Consider the following 22,072-nt stretch of genomic DNA (forward strand, 5'->3'; position numbering starts at 1 on the left):
CAAACACATCAGATTTACCGACTTGGATGAGCATATGACTGCTGATCACTGAAATATAAATTGCCCTTTCAAGCTAGAGACTGAACTGGAGAAATGGATAACATCGAGTGTTTGTTCCTTCTCTTGTATTCTCTCAGTTGAAGGCTTTTAAACAAGTTATCTTTACTGTGTCTCATAATAGTAAGATTCCTAAATATCTGCGAACCTGCATGAGTTGGAAAGATCAGTAACTAAAAGGTGAACCAGGGCATGAGGAAAAAAACTCTATACTTCTTAGGAATGTATATTGCAAAACTCAGTTTGTGTGTGTGACTGGCTCACAACTAAGAAAGTCCTTTCCAGTCACTGCCTGTACTGCCATAAAATACAATTTCCTTTGTTTCAAGAAAGTTTAAGTACTTTTTGCTATACATGAACGGTAATAATTAGGGCCTAATTATAAGATGAGGCTTTGGAAGGCAAAAGAACTGTGGCAATACCACATTCAGCTGTTACTGGTGAATGTTCACACTCTAGCCTGACAAATTTTGCAAACATCGTTTCTGTAAGAATGTGCAATGTATCCTTTAATCTTTCTTCAGACTGCCGTTTCTCTGAAACCAGCTGACTGGTTTACTGTGTGTTGTATTACTGGGGCTGCAGGCGAAAAAATATTTGTGACTAAATTCAGTTTTAGTCTGTCTTGTATGGAATGTTTTACTCAGTCTTGTATGGAATCATATGGACAAAGTCCTTTTAATGTGTTTTCTGTTGTTACTGTGTCTATCCAGATACATTACCTACAGACAATTTTAGTGCTAAGCAACCTGTATAGGTAGCATATGCCTGAAGGCTACTTAGGTGATGGCAGGCTTTATTATATACAAATTAATCTTCATGTCAAGTAGATCAGTATGACTTGTATAATACCTACCAACTTTCAGTATGATCCAAAATTTCCTCTTAGGCACATGCAGGCCATTTTAGTTTGAGAAAAAACAGAAATTGTTAATTCTTGCAATCTTCCTTCAGCATGCCAAGTCATGTGATTTTTCCAGTTGTTTTTTCTGTATCTACTTAAGGTGTCAAGTGTTCTGCCAAAATGTATTCTCCTTAGTTTTTCTATGTAGTTTCTGCATTTCTGAAAACTATTTCCATTTGGTTGGGCAGCAAAGAAACTGTCTGGGCTTGAAGAGAGACAGGGGATGTGTCTGGACCAGAGAGGTACTCTCAGTCCCTCCCTTCCAGATGGAAGCCAAGCCTGGTATGGGGAGACCTCTGGAAAAGAAAATCAAACTGTTTGGGATCCCTGTCCATAGTCTCATGGGCTGGAGATGCGTGTTGTGTGTTCTTGATATCTGTGTGTGTGGTTTTAGCTTCAGGGGGAAAAAAAAGTTTAAGGCAAAACTTGAAACACTTCTGTTGAGATTTCAGAAAATAAGCTTCTTCAATAAGACGTTCATGGTAGTACTCCATAATTGTCCGGGAAAATAATTGGCATTTCACCTGAAAGGTAAAGGAAGTTGTTCATTTTTTCAAATGGGATTCTCAAAGCTTACAGGTGTTTGTTTCTGTTCTTCCATTCAGTGGGATTGTGTTTTACACCCAGGTCCAGATTGCTGTCCAGAAAAAAAAAAGTAATTTTCCTTCTCATAACTGTGGCTGTGGTGGTTGTCTTCAGTTCCATGGTGCTTGGTTCCAGACTTTGCTAGATAAGCTTGGTTTTTGCATGCTGTATGTGAATGTCCATGTCAGCGCAATCCTTGAACTCTTTTTCTTAGTTAAGAGGTGTTTGATAATTCTCTATGCTTGCTTCCCTGTTGAGAGCCTTACATTGACATCTAATGGAAGGAAAGCATTGACTTCAAGTGAGTCAAGGATTGAAACACGCAACTGCGTCTGCATTTGTGTGGTCAGCTCTCTAGAATGTGAGAGTCTGTGCCAGTCCTCTGTTTTCCTTCCTCCAGCCCTCAGTTTAACAGCTTGTCCTTTGTTTCTTCTACTGTGCATGACATTTCTGCAGGGGTGGTTTAGTTATGACTCTCTGAAAGCTGTAGTTCTGAAACATTTGAGCAACAGTTGCAGTTGAACCTTATCTCCAGTGTATGTAAGGAAGCAAGAAAACTGAACTCTGCAGAGCACATCATCTGTTTAATGGTGTGGCTTTTGTTCATGAGAAAAAAATATCTTATGGGGTACTGCTTTGGTAAAGAAACTTTAAAGTATGGAAAAGACAGAGTCTGGCATTGAATTCAGCAATCTGTAGACACTGATGTTTTCCCGGTAACCACTTCTAAGGTCTTGTTAGCTGGGTTGTTGGATGTGCGATTCACAAAGTGTTTGTTTATTTAGACTTTTGCCTAAGTCCAGGCAGCCATCTGTGTTAAACAAAATTGTTTTGAAGCTCTAAGAACGTGGATGACCGTCAACTTGCCCATGCAGATCTTCCTAGGCTAACTGTGTAGCTAGTTTCCTTTTTGGGTGCCCCTCCTTGTTACCATGTAAGGGTGCTTAAACAAAATGGGATTGGCAAGCTACAAATACTTAAAAAGGAGTTTATGGTCAGCAGAGGTTTCTGAGCTGACTTTGAACATACTTTTGAATGGTGTTTGCTACAGGTTACTGTAGTCCCTTTCATAATAGAACAAAAGATATCGTGAAAAAAAAGTTAATCTTTAATTCTCCTAATTCTTCTGTGCAGACCCTGTGCTATAGAAGATGCACTACTACCGATATTCTAATGCAGAAGTCAGCTGTTGGTACAAATACCTGCTCTTCAGCTACAATATTGTCTTCTGGGTGAGTAAAAAATGTAGAGACTGAAATAGTTTCAGGCATAGCTCAGTTTTATTAACTTCCTCCCTCTGTTCAAGAGAACAGGCTGAAATATTTACCTGAAACCAGGAAGCTGATATATGGTATGTCCCAGGTATTTTGGTATTGAAGAAGTCTGTCCCATGTTAAAAAGTAATTATTACTGAAAACTATATGGCTGCTGATTCCTCACAATCTTGCCCTTTCTTGCCTCTTCTTCCTGTCTTACCTTCTGAGTGAAGACCAAGGAGTAGAGCAGATAAAACTAATTTTCTTGGGTTTGTTTTGTTTTTTTCGTTTTTTGAAACTGAGGAGGGAAATGTCTGATTAAAGGATTTGTCAAAAGGATATAGTATAGTCTCTACTGTTGCTGACAAGCCTCTGTCTTTTGAATGATGGAGGCTATCAAATACTAAATGCTGGTTGTGTTTGGGCGGAGGTTAAAGCTACCTTTGAGTGCACTTAAGTGATGTGTTAAGTTGCTTCCCTGTTAGAAATTGCACCAATATCTCCTTTCAGGTCATCTTCGATCTGTGTTGGGATGGTGTAGTTTACAACTATGTAAGACAGTAGACAGTATGCAGAAGAGAAGAAAGGAACTGCCTCAGAGATCTGTCAAGAGCTAGCATTACAATATTGTCAAGATCTTAAATGTCATGCTCTGTGAGCAGCAAGATTATAGGCAAGCAACAAGCCTGCCTGTAATGGTTTTTTAGAATTGTGAATGTGAAAAGGGGGCAAAACCAGAGGTGTGGACAGTCATGGGGAAGTGCAGATAGAGTTGCCTGGTACTAGCAGCTTGGATTAATGTGCTGATGGAAAGTTAAAATATTTCCAAGTACAGATAGTCTTTTCTAAAGATGTTTAGATTTCTTGAGAGCTGAAAGGATTGTCTAGTAAGAATGAAACTATGGTATGTGGTTCAAGGAACTTGTTCAAGAGTAAAAATTGATTCTCCTCATCTTAACTCACCTGAGATCAGTAGACATGATAGAGAAGATTGCATTAATTCTGTTTACTGTGATTCCTTAAACCATGCCAACTCTTTACTAAAGTTTAAGATAAACAGAATTATTACCAAAATCAATGTTTAACTTCAGTAAAAAAACTGGTTTAGTATTTGAATGTAAATTGCAGGCTGCAGAATCTTGTTTGTACTTGTCATAAGCAAGGTATTTTGCTTAATTAACCAATGTAAACTTCTGGTAAGCTAGGTTTGTGTTTCTGCATATTTTGGCTGCTTTGGCAGTATTTAAGGTAGAAAATAGGCTTTTTTGAAAGCTGCAAGTATGACAGACAAAATTCTGAGTTTAGAATCGTACAAAATCTAGGTTTGCTGGAACTCCTGGAGGTGATCTTGTCCAATTTTCTGTTGAAAGGAATACTCATAGGGTAGGAAATCACTGCTCAAAGAAGAGCTGGGAGTCGTGTGATCTTCTTACTCATCAGTTTTCTGCTGTCTTCAGCCTAATAAAAATGTTAGAAAGACATGTAACACAGACTGCAATGTTTGGGAATCCTTGTTGTTGGGTATTTCGTGTTGAAAACCACTGAACTTTTTGCTGCTGTTGCCACTTCTTGTTTACTAGTGTGATGTTTTAACAATAGCATTAAACCACAGGGGATTTTTATCCTTGTGAGGATAATGGGGCAGAAAAGATGTGTGTGGTTTGTGTAGGAACTTTTTTTCCAGTGAAGAGTTAATGTGTCACAGTACTGTCATAGTGCAAATGTTTGTTAGTGATGATTTCCTTACTATCCTCCCAAGAACTGAGGATTTGCATCATGGCCTCATGTGTCAACAAGTATGTACTCAAAGCCCACCAGCTCTGTAGGTATTTTTCTTCTATGTAGAATAAAAACTCCCATGTACCAATAGTGGAGTGTGATGCAGAGAGAAGCAATGTTTGCCAGGCTGTTCTGCTTTTCAGAGAAATCAATTCCTAACTGGGCGGATGCTCTTCAGCAGAGAGCTGGGGATATATGAGAAATGGACAGACTCTTTGGTCATGGATATGTTAGGATGGTTCTAGATGTCTGCTTTTTCTAGCGAGTGTCTCATGAAATAGCGTATATTACTCATTTTGATGAGTACCTTTGAAAAAACCTTTGAAAAACTGAAATATTTTGTGTTTACTGGGAAAACTGTTAAGAATTTGCCTCCAGCTTTTTCACAGGAATTTTATATCTTCCTTTCTGCAGAATCACATTTAACTTCTGTGAGAATTTTTTTTTTTTACTGTATTCTCCTGAAATGAATGATGAAGATCAAAGGGTTTTTCTCTTGCTGCAAGAATCATTTTTAAAGAGATGCAGAAAAAATTGAGGCAAATTGGAAATACAGCTTATGTGTTGCAGCTGATCTGTTGTCTAGAGGAACTGGTGTTCTGAACAAGTACTAGTAAGTAGTCTTGGTAGCTTGCTCAACAAATGATCCGAGGCTTCTGCTGAGAAGTTATCAGGCTGACGTAGTAAATTATGTGTAACTGCAGCTCTTTGATAAGAGCTTGGCACGTTTGTAGAACGAGCCACATACGTAAATGTTGAGTGGGACGGTAGACACTCCTATGGGCAATGCATGAGCTGACACAATGATTCAGGGGCTTATGACATCCTGCTGGCTTGGATGACATCTAACAGTCTCTTAATTGTACAAATCCATCCTGTGTAGAACAGTAATTTTTCTATGTGCCTTAAAAGTACTGGAGGACTAGAAAAGCAACAGAGAAATAACCATCATTTGAAAAAGCAGCATTTAAGGAGGGAATGTTAATCTTGATTCAATTCTTCTGGCTTGCAAGATAGGTGTTTGTGGGAGCTTGTTTCATGAGTGTTTCTGTTAGTGAGGATGGCCACTATATAATGGATATAAGGGATGGTATTTAGATGTGTAGACAGCCTTTTACCCATTGGAGCTGTTACTGGAGGTGTGATGGTAGCTTACCTCTGTCTCAATTCAGGACAGTTTATTCACAAGCCAGGTACTTTGCTTGTAAGTAAAGAGTTGCATTTGTTCTTCTGTCACTCTTACTAAAGTTGCATGTTAACTTCCCCATTGTAGCTCTAAAGATACTATCAGGGACTGTGTAAACTTCAAAGTTAAAGCATATGGTCATTTAGTGACTAGTTTACAGAATATTTAAGCTCTTTAATGGGTGGTTTCTTCAGAGTGTCATGTTTCAAATTACAGTCCACATAGAGTGGGGTTGAACAACATATTGTGCTCAGGACAAATAGGACTATTTCAGTAATGGCAGAGTCATTGTTTAAACAGCCTTTAGAAATCTGTAATTCTTCATTCTTTGAAGTTGTTTGGCTTTTTTTCAGCTGGGCAACTTGGCGATGGAAGGTTCAACTGTGATGGCTTGGAGTTAGTTGTGTACGACTGGGTTGCAAAATAACTTCTCACTTCTCTATTCTTTTTGCTTGGTTTTCCCTTGTAAGAAAAGGAATGGACATTATAGGAAGACTGTCTTCCTAGGCATGATTTTAACTACTTTTTTCATCTTGCTTTTAAAGTGTGCTAGTTTTAACTTCTCCAGGTACCTTTGTTTTAATGAGTAGTGATGAGGCCCTCTTGCAACCACTAAAATATCCCTGCAGGGAGTACTCACAAATTTAAGTGAAATTGCCCTATTCCAGCAAAGCTGGTCCTCCTTTTGAATTTTAAAGTTGGGAGTTTTCTTGGTTGGCCTTTTTTTTTTTGTTGTTTTTGGGTTTGGGGTTTTTGGTTTTGGGTTTGGGTTTTTTTTTTGTTTTTTTTTTTTTTTTTTTTTGAGGGGGTGTGGTGGGAGGGGAGAGGTTGATGTTTTGTGTGTGTTTTTTTTTGCCCAAAATAGCTTCATTTGTCATAATGAAATTAAGAGACTGCAGTAATACAAGGTGAAGAGCTTGGTTCTGGCACCTTTCTATTCTGAGTCGGTTTGTAATTGAGTGAGTGTGTCTGTGAAAGCCTCAGTGGAGGGAGGAGACAGGAAGTGGATGACAGACCCCAGGGGGAGTGCAGGGGTGCCCTGTTTTGGGGTGCAGCACTGCACTATGCCTTCCAACTTGCACTTGAGAAGTGTGGGCCAGGAAATAAAAGGCAGTGCCTTAATCACCTGGTTTTCGTGCTTGCTTTGTCTCTAGTTGAAGGATTTTTTTTTTTTTTTTTTTGAGGTAGTACAAGAATTAAGCCTCAGCCAGGACATGCAGTTCTTCATGTCAGTGAAATAGTCCTGTGTGCTCTGCCAAAGGAGTTGAGATTGCATGTGTGCTCACTGTCTCTCAGGTGAACCAGCTTTCAGCTGCTGTCATCTTGATTTATTTTCTGATGCTCTGTAGCTCTGTGTGTGAGTTTGAAGGGTTTTTGGAGGAAAAAAAGTAAAGCCTTTCAGCTGTGCTATGGGAGATGTGGCATTTTTGACCTGAACATGATGATGAAGGGCAAAAATTTTCTTAAGCTCTGGAAAATAATTCTGAGCTCATTTTTAAAAGTATGAGAAAACCTGGGCTCACAGTGTATGTTATTTTTTTCAGGAACATCTAAACCAGCAAGGCTGTTCAGGAAGAGGAAAGAGTCCACCAGAAGGTGGTTTCCTGACCCTGAGAGGAAAAGTCTGGGAAGGCACAAGAATTAGGAAGGAAGGGCTGTAGGCTGCTGATTGCTCCAGCATGGGTGGAGCTACAGTGTAAAAGAATACTGTCCAGGGGGCGGAAGAAGTCTTCTCTGTAAGATGTGTCAGTTAGTGTCTGTGTTGTAAATCTATCTCCTGAACAGAGCTTGTAGCTCCATGCAGTATGTTGATGATGTGGATATTTCAGTTCTAAAGCAGGAAATTGCCAAATGCTGGTTACTAGTTTTAGTTTCCTGTTCAGAGGGATGCAGTTGAGCTGCTTTGTGTATGTTTCCATCTAACCTTTCATGACGTTTATGGCTTAAATGACTCCATGGCATAGAATTGAATTGGGTAGTCCAGTTTGTTCCTGCTTACGTGTTGTCCAGATTCTGGTGAAAGGTGAATTTTGAAATGCCTCTTTGAAATAGTTGGCTTGCTTACTCTTGCACTGGGAACACTCTAGTTGGCCAGTTAGTTCAATGGGCTGATGAAAGTTAAAACTTCTTTCAGTTCAGGACGGATCAGTTCCCTGGTCTGTGTCGTAGCAGTCACTCGAGTGCCTCTGTGCAAGAGTGGTAAAGAGAGAGTATTTTCCTGGTGTTAATTCTCTGTGAGAACTCTGTATTGGGTATGCTCCACGATGCTAACTTCTGAGGAATTTCTGTCATCATGGTGTGTGTTACAGTATTTTTCAATGAGACACTTTAAAGTATCTTGCACATGATATTTAAAGCAAAGAAATCTAATTCAGTTAAATAACTACCATTTTACTTCCTTGCAAAGTGGTTGTCTTGGTAATTGTGCCTGTAAATGTAATGGCTTTTTCTTCTGCAAGTGCATCATACTTCATTGTTTTTTGCTAAAGAAAGTTAATGTGTGTGGCTTGGTGGCTTCAAGTGAAAACTGAGTTGCTTGTCCTAGCTGAATTACATTTTAGGTTTATCCGTGTTGATTCTACGAGACTAAGTTTATTTTACTGCTGATAAATTGTTTTACTCGTAGATAGTTTGGATAGGTGCTCATGGAAGTAAGTTTGCAAAAATAGCATATTTTGGGAAACTAAACACAATAAAAACCTGAGCGCAATGTTCATGTTCAGAGATAAGAATAAAGCATACTACTGAAAAATCTACTTAAACAAGAATCTATTATGACTTAAGATGGTAATTATAATGAAAGGCAGCCAGTCTGAATAGGACTGTGTATATATTTAATAGCACAGTATTAGTGTGGTATACATAGTAGTAGTTTGTATACAGAGTGTGGAAAATGTCTTCCCAGTTCCTTTTTTATCTTTTTTTTTTTTAAAAGCACCCAAAGATCCAGCTGTGTCTACTGTACATATAACTTACCCTGATTACTTCAGATTATAGCAGCTGTCTTCACTTGTCTTCCAGCATTCCTGGAGCATTTGGAATGAGTAAGGATGAAGGATGCATCCATTGCATGCACTGTGTAACTTAATGAAATAGAAGCTTGATGACAGATCTTTTCTTTTTTCCTATTTTGCTTGTTCATCTGAAAATCACTGGCTTAAGATTTTAGGGGTTAGCTGGGTCAATATTACGTTTATATCTGTATGTTTTCTAAAAGTATTTCTAATGTGCTCCAGTCCAAATCACTACGTTAGATATTCTTAGCTTACTCTGAGGTGAGCAGTCGTTGTGCCGTTGCTTATTAAAAAACATCTGGAAATTTAACTTTATTAGCACTACTTTGCCCACTTGTAACTCTACCCATGTATTAGTATGAGATTTGCATGGCTAATCTGTGTACTTAAGCCTTAAAGGCATATAATACTTCATGGTGAGAGCCCTGTTTTTGCTGATTGCCTACACTCTGGGGAATTGCCTGCGATGCCCATTTAGTTCATGGGAGGTGCTGTTTCCTAGAGGAAAAGACCCCTTTTTCAAGGCATTTTTTCAGTTGTTAGGGTTTACATGTTAATGTACATAAGGCTTTTGTGGGGGAGGAGCAATGCTTTATATAGAATTCTCAATCCTTTATAAAGAATTACAGACTTGTTTAGGTTGTGAAAGACCTTTAAGATCAGTGAGTCCAGCTGTAAACCTGACACTGCCAAGTTCACCACTACTCCATGCTCTTGAGTACCACATCTACACATCTTTTAAATACCTCTAGGGGTGGTGACTCCACCACTTCTCTGGGCAGCTTCTTCCAATGCTTTACAACACTTTCCATGAAGAAATTTCTTGAGATCTAATCTGAATCTCTTCTGGCACAACTTGAGGCCTATCACTTCTTACTTGGGAGAAGAGACTGACCCTCCATGCTGCTACAGTCTCATTTCAGGTAGCTGTAGAGAGCAAGATGATCTTCCCTGAGATTCCATTTCTTCAGGCTAAACAACCCCAGTTTCCTCAGCTGCTCTTCATAAGGTTTGCGCCCTAGACCCCTCACCAGCTTCATTGCTCTTCTTTGGATGTGCTCCACCATCTTGATGTATCTTATGAGCATAGCAGGGTAGAATGCCATTTTAAGTAATGAGGGGGAGCTGCCCCCAGTTTTTAGAGAGGTAATTTTAATTTGATTATTGAAATTGGATATTGAAGACAAACTGCCTGAGAATGGAGAAAGGGAATAAAAGACTAGAACAAGGATCTCTTATTTGGGTGAATATAATTCAGAACTATTGTATTATTAGACAAACATGAATTGATGTAAGGTTTGTATGTTGTCAGTTGGATTTGTTGCTTATTGAAAATGGATGGGCCATTACTTCAGCTTAATTCAAAAGGGCTTAAATAAGGTAATGATTTAGAAGACAGACTATATCTGATTAGAGAAGAGGCTATTGAACCCTGACACTGAGAAGTTATGAACAGTCAAACATGCCTACTGTTTGGGGGTGGTACTATAAAATGACTAAACAGGGAATAATCTCAAAATGCATTAGATAATCTGAAATCTTCATCAGTGTATGGGAAAAAGGTTTAGAGCAAATCATCGGGACAAAGATAACTCCCACTTGCATGCTGTGTGGAATTGTTAATTTAGGAGTCTGCTTCTTGAGTCATCATGGATAAGCAAATTGTAGTAATTTTTAAAATTTGTTTATAAAATGCAAGAATGTTATGAAATAACTAAATCCTCTTTGCATGAGATTTACTCTTGGGGAGGAATGTCTTATTACTATTGTCTGAGATTACAGACAATATTTGTTTCACTTGAGCAATAGTGCTATGGGCTAAGTGTTTTGAGACTGTATTGGTTAGTTTATCTAATTTTTTTTTTTCCCTTTTTGTTTTAGCTAGCTGGAGTGGCCTTCCTTGCAGCTGGTCTGTGGGCATGGAGTGAAAAGGTAAGGGTAGAAATGACTGGTCTTACCTTAGTGTCTGCCCTCTTGTGCCCCCTGCCCTAGTAAAACTGCTTCCATAGGAAGCAGCAAAGGTTAAATGTAGCATCTGAGCTCAGGATTGTGTTCAAATGACTTAACCTGAGTTTAACTGGAGTTTCATTCTTGTCCTTGGTCAGGTGGTACACTGTGGACCATTTAGACCTTTTATTGTACACTTGTAAGAGCAGGATGCTAGGTAGAATTTAATCTTTATGAATAGTCTTTATGAGCTGGTTCTCTTCTGAAAGCATGTTTTCTAAAATACATTTCTGCCCACCTCTTTTTTACATTCCTCCCACATGCTTCTTGTTTTTAATAAATATACCTCTTTTTGTACTAAAAAAAACCCTCAACATGCATCTTTGGAACCATCTTTCTGAAATATTCCAATCTTACGGTCATCTGTTGTCTTCTGCCTTTTTCCCATAGAGTTGCTTAAGTGATTGTGTCTCCACGTTTTGACCAGCGAAATAACACTTACTTTTGGTAATTTTTTTTTCAGCTGAATAACTTCCTCAGTCAGAGGTGGTCTGTGTGGGCATGTACCTACAGACTTCTCCTGTTACAAGAGAAGATCCTTAGAGGGATGAGTGAAATGGAAGCAGATAGTCCTCTGAATTTTCTTGTTTACTTTCTTTCTTCAAGATTTTTCACTTAACATCTTCTGTTACACAAAAAAAACCCACAAACAAACAAACAAAAAAACCAACCTCAACTTCTTTTCAAAAGTAAATGTTGTAAAGATCAAGTGTTTCTAGTTCACAACATCTTCATGTTCACATCTGAGAGTGAACAATAGAGCCCTCTTCCAGCCAACTTATCATAATATGCTTTGATTAGAGAAAGTTTTCTTCCAAAATAGTATGTTGCTTAAGCAAGTGAGATTGACTTGAAAAAAAACATGTTTGGATGTGGGAAGGACATAGCTGGAGGTATTTCTGAAAATTTCAACATCCTTGTCACAGAATGTTTAGTTTCATAGTGTATTGGTTCTACAAAGACACTGTGTTAGCTTAGTTAATTTTGTCTTTCTTGATGGTGGGGTCTAAGCCAAGGTTAGATTAGGTGGGACTTTCATAACTAACCCAGTAGACCAAGTCTGATAGTTAGCTAGAGGTCTGGCAGTTGTAAGAATGGCAATGTATCAGTGGTGACACTAACTAGAAAAGTCTTTACTTTCCAAGACTTTCTGAATGCTGGGAAATCTATAAACTGTGCAATTTTTAATAAGCTATTTCAACTGTTAGTCACCAGCTATTGCAAGGCAATCTGAGTTCTACAATTCAATAATATTTTACTTTTCATCCCTTCAACCAGTTTTGGTAAAAAGCTGTTGTTTTGCTGTTAAGTTAATAGTGCTAACAAGACCTGCTAGGAAACACGTTATAAAAGAAGATGAACTCCTCTAGTATCACTGTAGCACTGTTAATCAGTGTCTACAGCAGCTGATGAAATTTCTCCATGTGCACATTTTCTTCTAATGCTATATTTTGAAGAGATTATTTTTAAGTAAGCATTTAGATACAAAGTATTATTGATTTTTTTTTTTTCCCAAGGTGTTCTCTTAGGATGTATATTCTTTGCATAAATACCTAGGTAGCAAGATGAGAATTTACATTCCTTTGATGGAATTAGACTAATTACATGTATTACTTTGAATCTCTCTGTTGTCTTTCTCTTCCACTAAGCTTTACTTTGTAAAGTATATTCCACTTGAGAATAGAAAAAAAAAACAAAATACAAAGAAAAAAATAGTAAAAATATAATTATGGGATATTGTACTGTGGTGTTTTTCATTATTTCTCTGTTTTAAAGGGCAAGTATTTCCTTATTAAAATACTCTGTGTATTGCTGATGTGTGTGATGAACAGTCACCTGTTGCAAGGCTGCCTGAGTGTCCCTACCAATTGTTATTATTCACTTCAAGAGTTTCAGCTGTTTGTCTGTGTGTTGCATCTTGTTCTTGCACAGTACATGGCAAGCTTGTGTTATGTATTTGATGGAATTTTAATGTACCTTGTATATAAACCTAGCTTCTTTAAAAGCTAATCTAGAAATAAGGGATTCAACTGTGTTAGCATTGCATTTAAATAGACTTATAACTGTCTTAAGATCTATGCAGACAGGCTTAAATAGGTAAGGTCATTGTCAAGATAAGTGGCATATCTGGATACGTGTATCTGGATAGATGGTAAATTAGGCAAGCTGCAAGTATCTTGTAGAGACTAGATAACTTCTTTTGCTGTAAGAATTTTATCTGGAGTGAAAGGGGAATATTTAGACTATACTTCCATATCTTTCAAGATTTTGTAGGAGCATTCCTAAAACTATTCAGCACTAGAAGAAGTATAACTAAAATGGTGAGAGGAAAATACTACTTCCTTTGAAAACCAAAGTAAGATTTTGTTTCCTCCCTTAAAATGTCACCTCTAACCTGCTTTGTAGTTAGAATGTCCCTCCCTTTCTGCCATATAAACTTTAGGGTTGGAAAAATTGTTAATTTTTTTTCTTTTAAAGACTTGGAAATTGGAGTGCCCTTCTGATTGATGCATTTCAAGTTAACAAAAAGCTTTATTACTTTTGCCTTGAAACTAAATGAATATTCAAGTGATAGTATTGAACTTTTGGCACCATCTTGTGGAAGCTTTTTTAGCAAATAGACTGAGGACAATGTAATCTGAGAAGCTGGCTGCACTGGATTTATTTATTAAAAGGATAGCTAGAACTTTTCATTAGTACTTGTTCTGCTAGGGTGAAAAAAACTTATCAATAACCATTTTACAATAAGACTTTTCTATGTGGGCCACTGTTGCCAAGCTCAAGGGTTTGCAACCAATTCATTTGGAATTGTGGAAATCGTAGACATCCAGAAAAAATGTTAAATCAAAAAACATGCCTATAGTGGTCACCTTTTTCTGTTATGCTGTTTTTTTATTTTTCAGGGTGTATTGTCTGATCTGACAAAGGTGACTGGTCTTCATGGTCTGGATCCAGTGGTGCTTGTCTTAGTCGTGGGAATAGTGATGTTTACTCTGGGATTTGCTGGCTGTGTAGGAGCACTGAGAGAAAATATTTGCCTTCTGAAGTTTGTAAGTAACATTATAGGAGTGGATTATTATGTGTATGAAAGCTGGGAATCATGGGTGAAGAACTAGTAGCAAACCCAGATAATTTATAGATTTTTTTTTTTTTTTTACAATATATATGGTAAACTTATTTTCTTTGTGAATCTGTGAGTAATAGTATGAAAAGCAGTGTAGGTTCAAATCTATGGGTGTTTTCTCCTTTCTGGAAAGTGTTTCTTCCCTTGTTCATTCTTTTGTATAATGCTGTTATTATAGTATGTATGCCAGAATCTAGCACTGTGTATCCACTATCACAAAACATGAAGTTCTGGAACGTATTTAGTCAGGATTTACTGAGAGCAGATGGTATGGAGGCTAATATTTCTAAACGTTTGATGGGTAAAACTTGCGGGCTTTAGTGACTCGTGAAATCTTAAATGGTTGATTTTATACTGGGGCTTCTTTGCTTTAGATCTGAAAACTCTTAATCTGGACAAAAGAGTTATAAAACTGGAAACAATGCAAGAAGCAAGACCAAGACAACTTTAGCCCTGTGTTTTGCAGATTTTCATTTATTAGTGTTTTTATTGCTGTGCATAATGACTGTAGTATGGTGCTTATTTTACTGTCAAGTTCAGGTGACCAAAACAAAAAGATAACTTTACCTCTTGATGGTTTCTTTATGTTGTGTTCTTATTTAACAGGTTGTATTCTCACACTTTCTGTACTGAGTGAGAATTTCAAGCTAATTCTCTGTCTGTTTCTGGTGGTGTTGGAGTAGGGATGCATTCAGAATGAATGGACACTTTCTAATTTGGGACTTTTTTTTACAGTTCTGTGCAGCTATTGTGTTTATATTCCTGCTGGAGCTGACAGCAGCAGTTCTGGCTTTCCTGTTCCAGGATTGGGTGAGGGACAGGGTCAAGGAATTCTTTGAGAATAACATTAAATCCTACCGAGATGATATTGACCTCCAGAACCTTATTGATTCACTACAGAAAATCGTAAGTTTGTATCCTGGCACTTCTTTGATGCGTTCTAGGAGCACAAGTAGATTTTGGAATGTTTCCTTTGTTACATACTCTGTAGCTAATAGTGCTGTGTTACAGATGTGCTTTTCCTGCATTCAAAGCATCAGGAAGGGAAGATATTCTGGGATAGCACTGTCCTAACAACATGTGGAAATTCTGCCAAGTATCTGTCTGCCTTTTGAGCTTCTTGACTTGTTCCTCTGTTCTGATCAGTGTTCCACCAGTTTAAGTGAGAAGTGTGTATGTGGGGGAACCAAACAACCCACACCTTTATTCTGAAAAGAATTGTGCAATGGAACTGGTAGTCTGCACACTTCATTTTAGGAGGCACTGCAGTCTTGTACAAGGTCTTTTATCTTCCAAGGTACACTTACCTAGAAGCAAAAGAGGTTTTTAGTTAACTAGGAAAAGCTGGTCTCTAGTCAAGCAGTTGTCAGGGTAGGTTGAAACAATTTTATACTACTGTGGTCCTAAAATATTCAGTTACTAGAAGATGATGCACACCTTACTGTGCTAGTAAGGGGCTAGTGGCTTTCATTCAATTGGCTGCTTTTGAATCATGTTGAAGAAACAACCAGTGATAATGACTTCTGATTTTTAACTACATAAATTTAAAAAAAAAACGTATGGAGAGAAACAGTACATGTGTGAGTACTTGATGAAGAGTTAAAATGGTTCTTTCTTTTATGTTTTTTTTCTCCCTTATGAGGGAAGGTTGTGTTTTGTCTGTCTTCCATCTTCTGGAAGATCATGTTTAGAAACCTGTGCTTACAGCTGTTTGACAGAAAAGCACGTTTTGGAGTGGGTACCAGTTTGGTTAGCTGTATATTACCAGCTTGTTTGTTCACTCTTCTGTGCGCTGATATGGAAGTATCCTCTGAGTTGCCTGGATGTATTTCAGTGCTGTTTTGCTTTAGCTTTTGATGCTAAGGGCACCTTTTTGTAAGGCAGGGCTCCTCCTGGCTGTGACCAACTACTGATGAGTAGTTGTCTGTGTTGTCAACTCTGTTGTTCTATTTATCTAGTTTCAGTGTAGTCAGCCAGGCTAATACTCTAAACTGATTTACAGCTGAACTCCAGTCAAGTACTTTTAAGTGGAAATAAAAGACTGAGCTTACTAAAAGTTCACTAGCCAGATAAACAAGCTAATACCCCGGAAAAAAGACCAGAAAAATCTCTAAATCAGCGTGTTGTTGATTCATACCAGAAAGTGCTGAGGGTGGAGGGGAAGTACACAACATGGATTAGCATATGTGGTTCTGTAGGGGTTGAACAACAAGGTACGGCAGTGCTCTCAAAAAGTTCATTGTAGCCCATCTTCAAAGGAGCCACCCACCTTGGTGACGTGCTCTGTTCCCAGTGTGTGCCCTGGGACCCACAAAGTGTGTGCCTTTTTGTAGGCAGCTTCTTGTGCTGGCTGGCTTAATTACTTCCAGGCCTGTAAGTGACCTCATAGTCTGTACCTTACTAAGATAGACTAACATGTTTAGACAAAGGTGTAGAATTGTGAAGGAGGAGGGACTATAAAGAAAAAAAAGTATTTTGCTTTTTTTGCAGTAAATATATTGGTGACTTAAAGTCATGGTTTTGTGGTGGTTTTTTTCTTTCCTGTCTGTTCTGTTCAGCTCTTTTTAGTCATATTTCATGTGAAAACTGTATAAACAGTTCTCTTCTTTGTTATGACTGACACAGGCATGAACAATAACTCCATTTACTGACATCAAGTTCTGGTAGTCTCACAGAGTTAGGTTAGTACAAGTTTTGTGAAGGGCAGCAGGCAGAGGAGAGATACTAGAGATATCCTGAGAAGATGGAACTTCATGAGGTACCAGGAAAATCTCTGATGGTATAACATTTAAAGTACTCAAATTACAGAGAAAGAATTACACCCTTAAATATCCAGGCCAGTAAAGCGCAAACCATAACTTAAGAGCTTTCATTAGTTCCAGGAATTGAATGTTCCTTGAAATGTTGGGATTTTCTTAACCTGCAATTATTGTAATTACTTTACACTATTTAGATTAAGAAACTTGTGTGAAATACTTCTAGAGTTGATTAACCTTTTGAGCAAGTGAGACTTTATCAATGAGTAGATCTGAGAACCTCCTTTAAAAGAAGGGAAGTATATTTACAAATGTTTGGATCCACTTTTCACAGTAAACCAAGGAGAATAAAACTCATTGACTTATGAAGATTTAAGGATGGAGTCACAAACTAGAAGAAACATTTTAAAATTTTTTTGTTTTGTTTTGGTTGACTTGGAAATAATGAGGTACAAAGCATTTATATGAACTATGGTGGTGCAACATTTATGGATGTATGCTGATTGCATCTAGCAATTACATCGAAAGTGAAAATTTTTGTCATTCTGATGCTTATTTCCAGGAACAGTATGCCAAGTGTTGCCATTAATTGTGCATAGCTTTAGACAAAGTGAAGATGATGAACAAATATCTTTCCAGAGAAGTTGTTCAGTGGATAAATTGTCTCTAAAATCCCCCCAAATGCGGTTTATCTGTTGCAGAACCATTGCTGTGGTGCCCAAGGTCCAGATGACTGGGACTTCAACATATACTTTAACTGCAGCAGTGAAAGCAAAAGTCGTGAGAAGTGCGGCGTCCCTTTTTCCTGTTGTATACCTGATCCTGCTGTAAGTTTTCTGGCTTTGTATTGTTCTGATGTTGTTGCAGAGTTATGAAAGGAAGTGCTTTCTGAATAAAGTGTGATGACTAGGGCTTTAAAAGGTTTTCTAAACGATCAAAAATTGCTCTTGAACAAACTCTCTTCATGTTTGTTTCATCCTTTTTAGAATCCAAATGTGACAGCCTATAATGCAGCTAAAAATGTATTGTTACCAGGAATTCAAGCTATTTTTGTATAGCTTGAGTCTGCAAGTACTGGTGACTGAAATTTTTTTATTCCCAATGTGTTGTTTCCTCGATTTCCTGCCTTCCATTTTCTAGTTTGTAAAGATCTGAGAGCACTGTGTAAGCAGTGAGTATGCACCAGTTAGAATTAAGAAGTAACTCTGTTTGCTGATTGTTTATCAGCCCTAGTAAAGTGCTCATGCACAAACTTGGCATAAAGCATTTGAGTCACTTCTCTGTTTTGGGGAAGATTTAGGAGCTTATTGGTTGGATCTGTTTACTAAACTTCAGAAATTGGACTACTTCAGTGGAAAATGCACAGGTAGGAGCTAATGTGTAATGCTTTATAGTATTAGTGTGAATAGTTACGGCTCAAAGTCAGTCCAGCAATCCTCAGGCAGAACAGGTAGCCATTGGTGGATTATACTAAAGCTTTTAATTTTTGGAAATGAGCCAAGAAAGTCTTTATCTGGGAAATATTCCATGTTCAGATTGCCCAGTAATTATTTTCTACTTTAATTTGGAGCAGTACTGGTCCACTGCAACTCTTTTTTCTGTTGCTGGTGCTGTATTTAAGGAGGCATAAATATGTTTTAAATATTTTAATATTTAATCTCTTTCTAATATTTCAGTGTACCCCACAATGCATTGTGTAAATTATGTTATAATTGTGTCATTTTTTTCATAAATCTTCATACAAAGAAAACATGTCTTAAAAGGGCTATATTTGAATCTTTAGAGATAAATACAGCCATGGGGTTGTGTGTGGTTGTGACCTGGAGGGCGTTTATGGTCTTCCTACTTGGGATCTGCAACTGGTGTGTTTTGTCTTCCAAGACTAGGTATACCTTGGAGCTGGGTTATATGTGAGACTTTGAAACATAAACTGAGGGGCTCAAGTAGCGTGCAGCTATTACTTGTTCTAACTGACTGGGATAGCATGTTGTATACTAGTAGAAATGATGGAGATGTAAATAAACCAGCCTGGTCCCTTTATTGTCACCTCCATCAGTGTGCTATGTGAAGTAGCTAAACTGATCGTGGAAACGCAGATCTCTTACCTGTATGCTGGCAGCACAGTTGCTGTCCTTCACACTAAAAAGCCCTTGCTGGTTGAAAGCCAAGTGATGGAAGCAGCTAAGATTTCTGGTGGAAAATGTTTTCCTGCTAGTGTACCCCTCTGCTTTGTCATTACTTTTGTGTTCTGCTAGTGCTCTGCTCATTTTTACTAAAAATGCTTCTTAAAATGGTTGGTTCTGGCAGTCATGATTTGTTCATGAATCTGAAAGACAGAAAATCCTCCTGTGAACAGAGGTGACTAGAATTCAGTTGATTTATTTTAAGTCGTCTTTTGTTTTGCAGCAAAAAGTTGTGAATACACAGTGTGGCTATGATGTCAGAAAGAAGGTAAGGGATCTTACTGACTCTCATATTCTGTGCCTGCATAGGCAAAACTATAAAAACAGTGGAATTGCTGATAAATGTGTCACCTTGGAACAAATGACTGTACTACCTCATGGTGGCATGGCAGAGATTTTCCTTTGTTTCAAGTAAATTTGCACTTGGGAGGGTGGAGAAAACAAGTGGTGGAACAGGTAAAAGGAAAGGTGGGGTTAAAAAACGGATATTCTGAATTCTGTTATCTGCTAATTCTAATAACAGGATTTGCAAGAAGATGCTAACGTCAGTGTCCAACACTGTCTCATTTAATCTGGGCGTATATGTATTTCTGGAGTCTGGTTAAAAACATGACTGCATAACTGACAAGTCATTAGTTTAGCTATGTCATGTGATTGACTGATCTTATAAACTTGAGCAGAAAAGTAATATTCTTGTTCTTCCTCTCTACATTCAGAGCAAGAGTCAATGGGATGATCAGATTTTTGTCAAAGGTTGTATTGTTGCTCTTGAAGCTTGGTTACCCCGAAATATCTACATTGTTGCAGGTGTCTTCATAGCTATCTCATTGCTCCAGGTTAGTTGGTTTTGTTACACTAATTTGAGAAGTTTCAAGTTTTCAGGTACAGACCTGCTGAAGGTAAAAGTAGTTATGAGGGAAGTAAATGTTTTGACATAGAATTTTTATTTTTAAAGGTATGAGAATAATATAGCAAAAAACATTAAAAAATACATGCAGTGTATTGTGATAAATTATTAATACTACTGTATGCTAATATATGATTATTATATAAAACAACATGACACAATAATATTTCTTACATTTCAATACAGCATGAAGAAGAGGAGGTTTTCTGGTCATTTATTCCAGTTGATCTGAACTATGACCTATCCCAAATGTGAAATGACTAAAATACATTTCTGTTCTTTGTGGCAAAATGAACACTCAGCTGACTATAAGTGACATGTAGCATACTGCTTAGAAATATTGAGAAGAGATGATCAGGGAAATTGGTGAACAGGTTGCAAATTTAATATTAGCAGAACCAGATGGAATTGCTGACTTCTTCCAGTACCTTGTTGGTGTTTGGTAGATCTAAGAAAAAGAACCAAAGTACTCAGTAAAACATACCAGGTTACTTCTTTCAAGGTGGATCCAGCTGTCATTGTGGCAGTTGTTCTCACTTGCCTAAATTTCATTAGTACGGTACTGCTTCACTTCAGTGGGGAATAACAAACTTCTAGATCTACTGCAGAACATATTTTGCATTTGACTGAAAATAGCCGAGTGTAGAGTGCTGGCAAAATACCTTATCCCACCCATAGCAATACTGCCCTCTGCTTGGTTTTTGACACTTTATCACCATCTAATAATAGTGGTTCAATGACTTTGAGTGATGCTGTCCTCAGAGCAACACTTTTGGTTAGGAAAATGTTCAAGATATGAAGTCTAATCTTTTGGCAGTGAGTTAACTGTCAGTAACTTAGCGGCTCATATGTTCTGAGTCTCTGTGAAACTACTTCTGTGGTCACTTGTATTTTCAAATTTGGTCTTTCTTCTGCATTAAACTATTTCATAATGGGACTGAGAGTTGGACATAGCCTGACTACTTCTAAAACAGGTCTTTTGGCTTTTCCAAAACTTCACCCCAGTCTTCTCTTGTTTTTCTAAGAATGCTTCAGGAAAAGTGCTGCATTATGAAATGATCTTCAGTTTGTAAAGGAAGATTTCCCTGAGAACTTGAGTGAATGTTAAAATTTAAAATTTTAACATCTCAGAATAATCTGGGACTTCTCTCACTACTGTTTGTGACCAGAATTTCATTTTATTACAGGTCATTCTGTACATTCTGTATGTGTTTTAAAAAAATTACCAGAAAATTGACTGGATTATCCAAAGTTGTGGAATAAATGCAAATGCCTGATTTGTAACTTTAGTAATAGGCAGGTGTGTGTGTTCTAAGACTAAAACTAGGATAAGTGGATTTCTTCCAGCTCCACAGCATCTAGCGGCTTTGATTTTGAGTGCTCCTGTAGTATTACATGAAAGTACCTTTCTCACCAGTTTTTGCCTGCAAGATTCTGCTAGCTTTTTGACTTTTTAGTAATAGGCGTGTTTTGATGGGTGATCTTGGCTATGAAATGATATCTGCAAACATTTCATAAGTGAATGTCTTTATTCATAAGAGTGGTTTTGCTGACATCACTGCAGCATAATTGGAGTACATAAGTAGTTTCCCATTCTGCTGTAATGACTAATGGTGATAGGTTCTAATTTTTAGAAACATCCTGCAGACAGCTATATTAACAGTGTTTCATCTCACAAATGTATTTATTTGTTGTGTTTTTTTTTTTTCTTTTTAGATTTTTGGGATTTTCCTAGCCAGGACATTGATTTCTGATATTGAAGCTGTAAAGGCGGGTAATGCCTTCTGAATATAAAAGCAGACACGTGTTGCAAAAATATGTTTTACCTGTAGTGATTGGACACCAAGGTGGAAGAAACGCACAGACCGTGAAGGACTCCTGTTATTAAAAACCTTATGTGGATTTTACCTGCTCATGCTTTTTGTTAGAAGCTGGTACAAAAAATAATCCAAGCACACACCCACTCACCTTTTTTCTGCCTTTTTTTCTAATGAGATAACTTAGTGCACCGGTGTTATCTCTGGGAGCAAAATGGAATTTCACAATATATTGGCGGAACAGATTTTAAAGATTGTAGCAACAAGACATGAAACTGCTTGTAAACACTTTCCTCCAAGGATTACTGTGAAGATTGTTGGCTTTACTCCCAACTGTTGTCAGTCTCAAAATGTAATCTTTTCAGAAGGTGTGCTGATTTCTTCAGAGTCTTGAAATTGTTTTAATCATTACAGTTGACTCATGCAGTCATTTTTTGGCAAGATACCCAGCATCCATAGTTGTCGTGGTATGGGAAATTGGAAAAAAAGTCACAAAT

The 22,072-nt window shown here is 37.6% G+C and overlaps 1 protein-coding gene across 1 annotated transcript; it reads left to right on the forward strand.

Moving 5' to 3' along the window:
• The first annotated feature begins 2,679 nt into the window (after positions 1-2,679).
• TSPAN14 (tetraspanin 14) lies at positions 2,680-21,817 on the forward strand. The gene is made up of 8 exons (XM_008946933.1): positions 2,680-2,778; positions 10,663-10,713; positions 13,692-13,838; positions 14,648-14,818; positions 17,370-17,495; positions 19,075-19,119; positions 19,568-19,687; positions 21,475-21,817. Exons 1-8 carry the CDS (start codon positions 2,698-2,700, stop codon positions 21,544-21,546), a joined length of 813 nt encoding a protein of 270 aa, XP_008945181.1. The 5' UTR covers positions 2,680-2,697; the 3' UTR covers positions 21,547-21,817.
• The last annotated feature ends 255 nt before the right edge of the window (positions 21,818-22,072 follow it).

This window comes from Merops nubicus, unplaced genomic scaffold, assembly GCF_000691845.1.
Source record: "Merops nubicus isolate BGI_N331 unplaced genomic scaffold, ASM69184v1 scaffold20509, whole genome shotgun sequence".
Taxonomy (NCBI): Eukaryota; Metazoa; Chordata; class Aves; order Coraciiformes; family Meropidae; genus Merops; species Merops nubicus.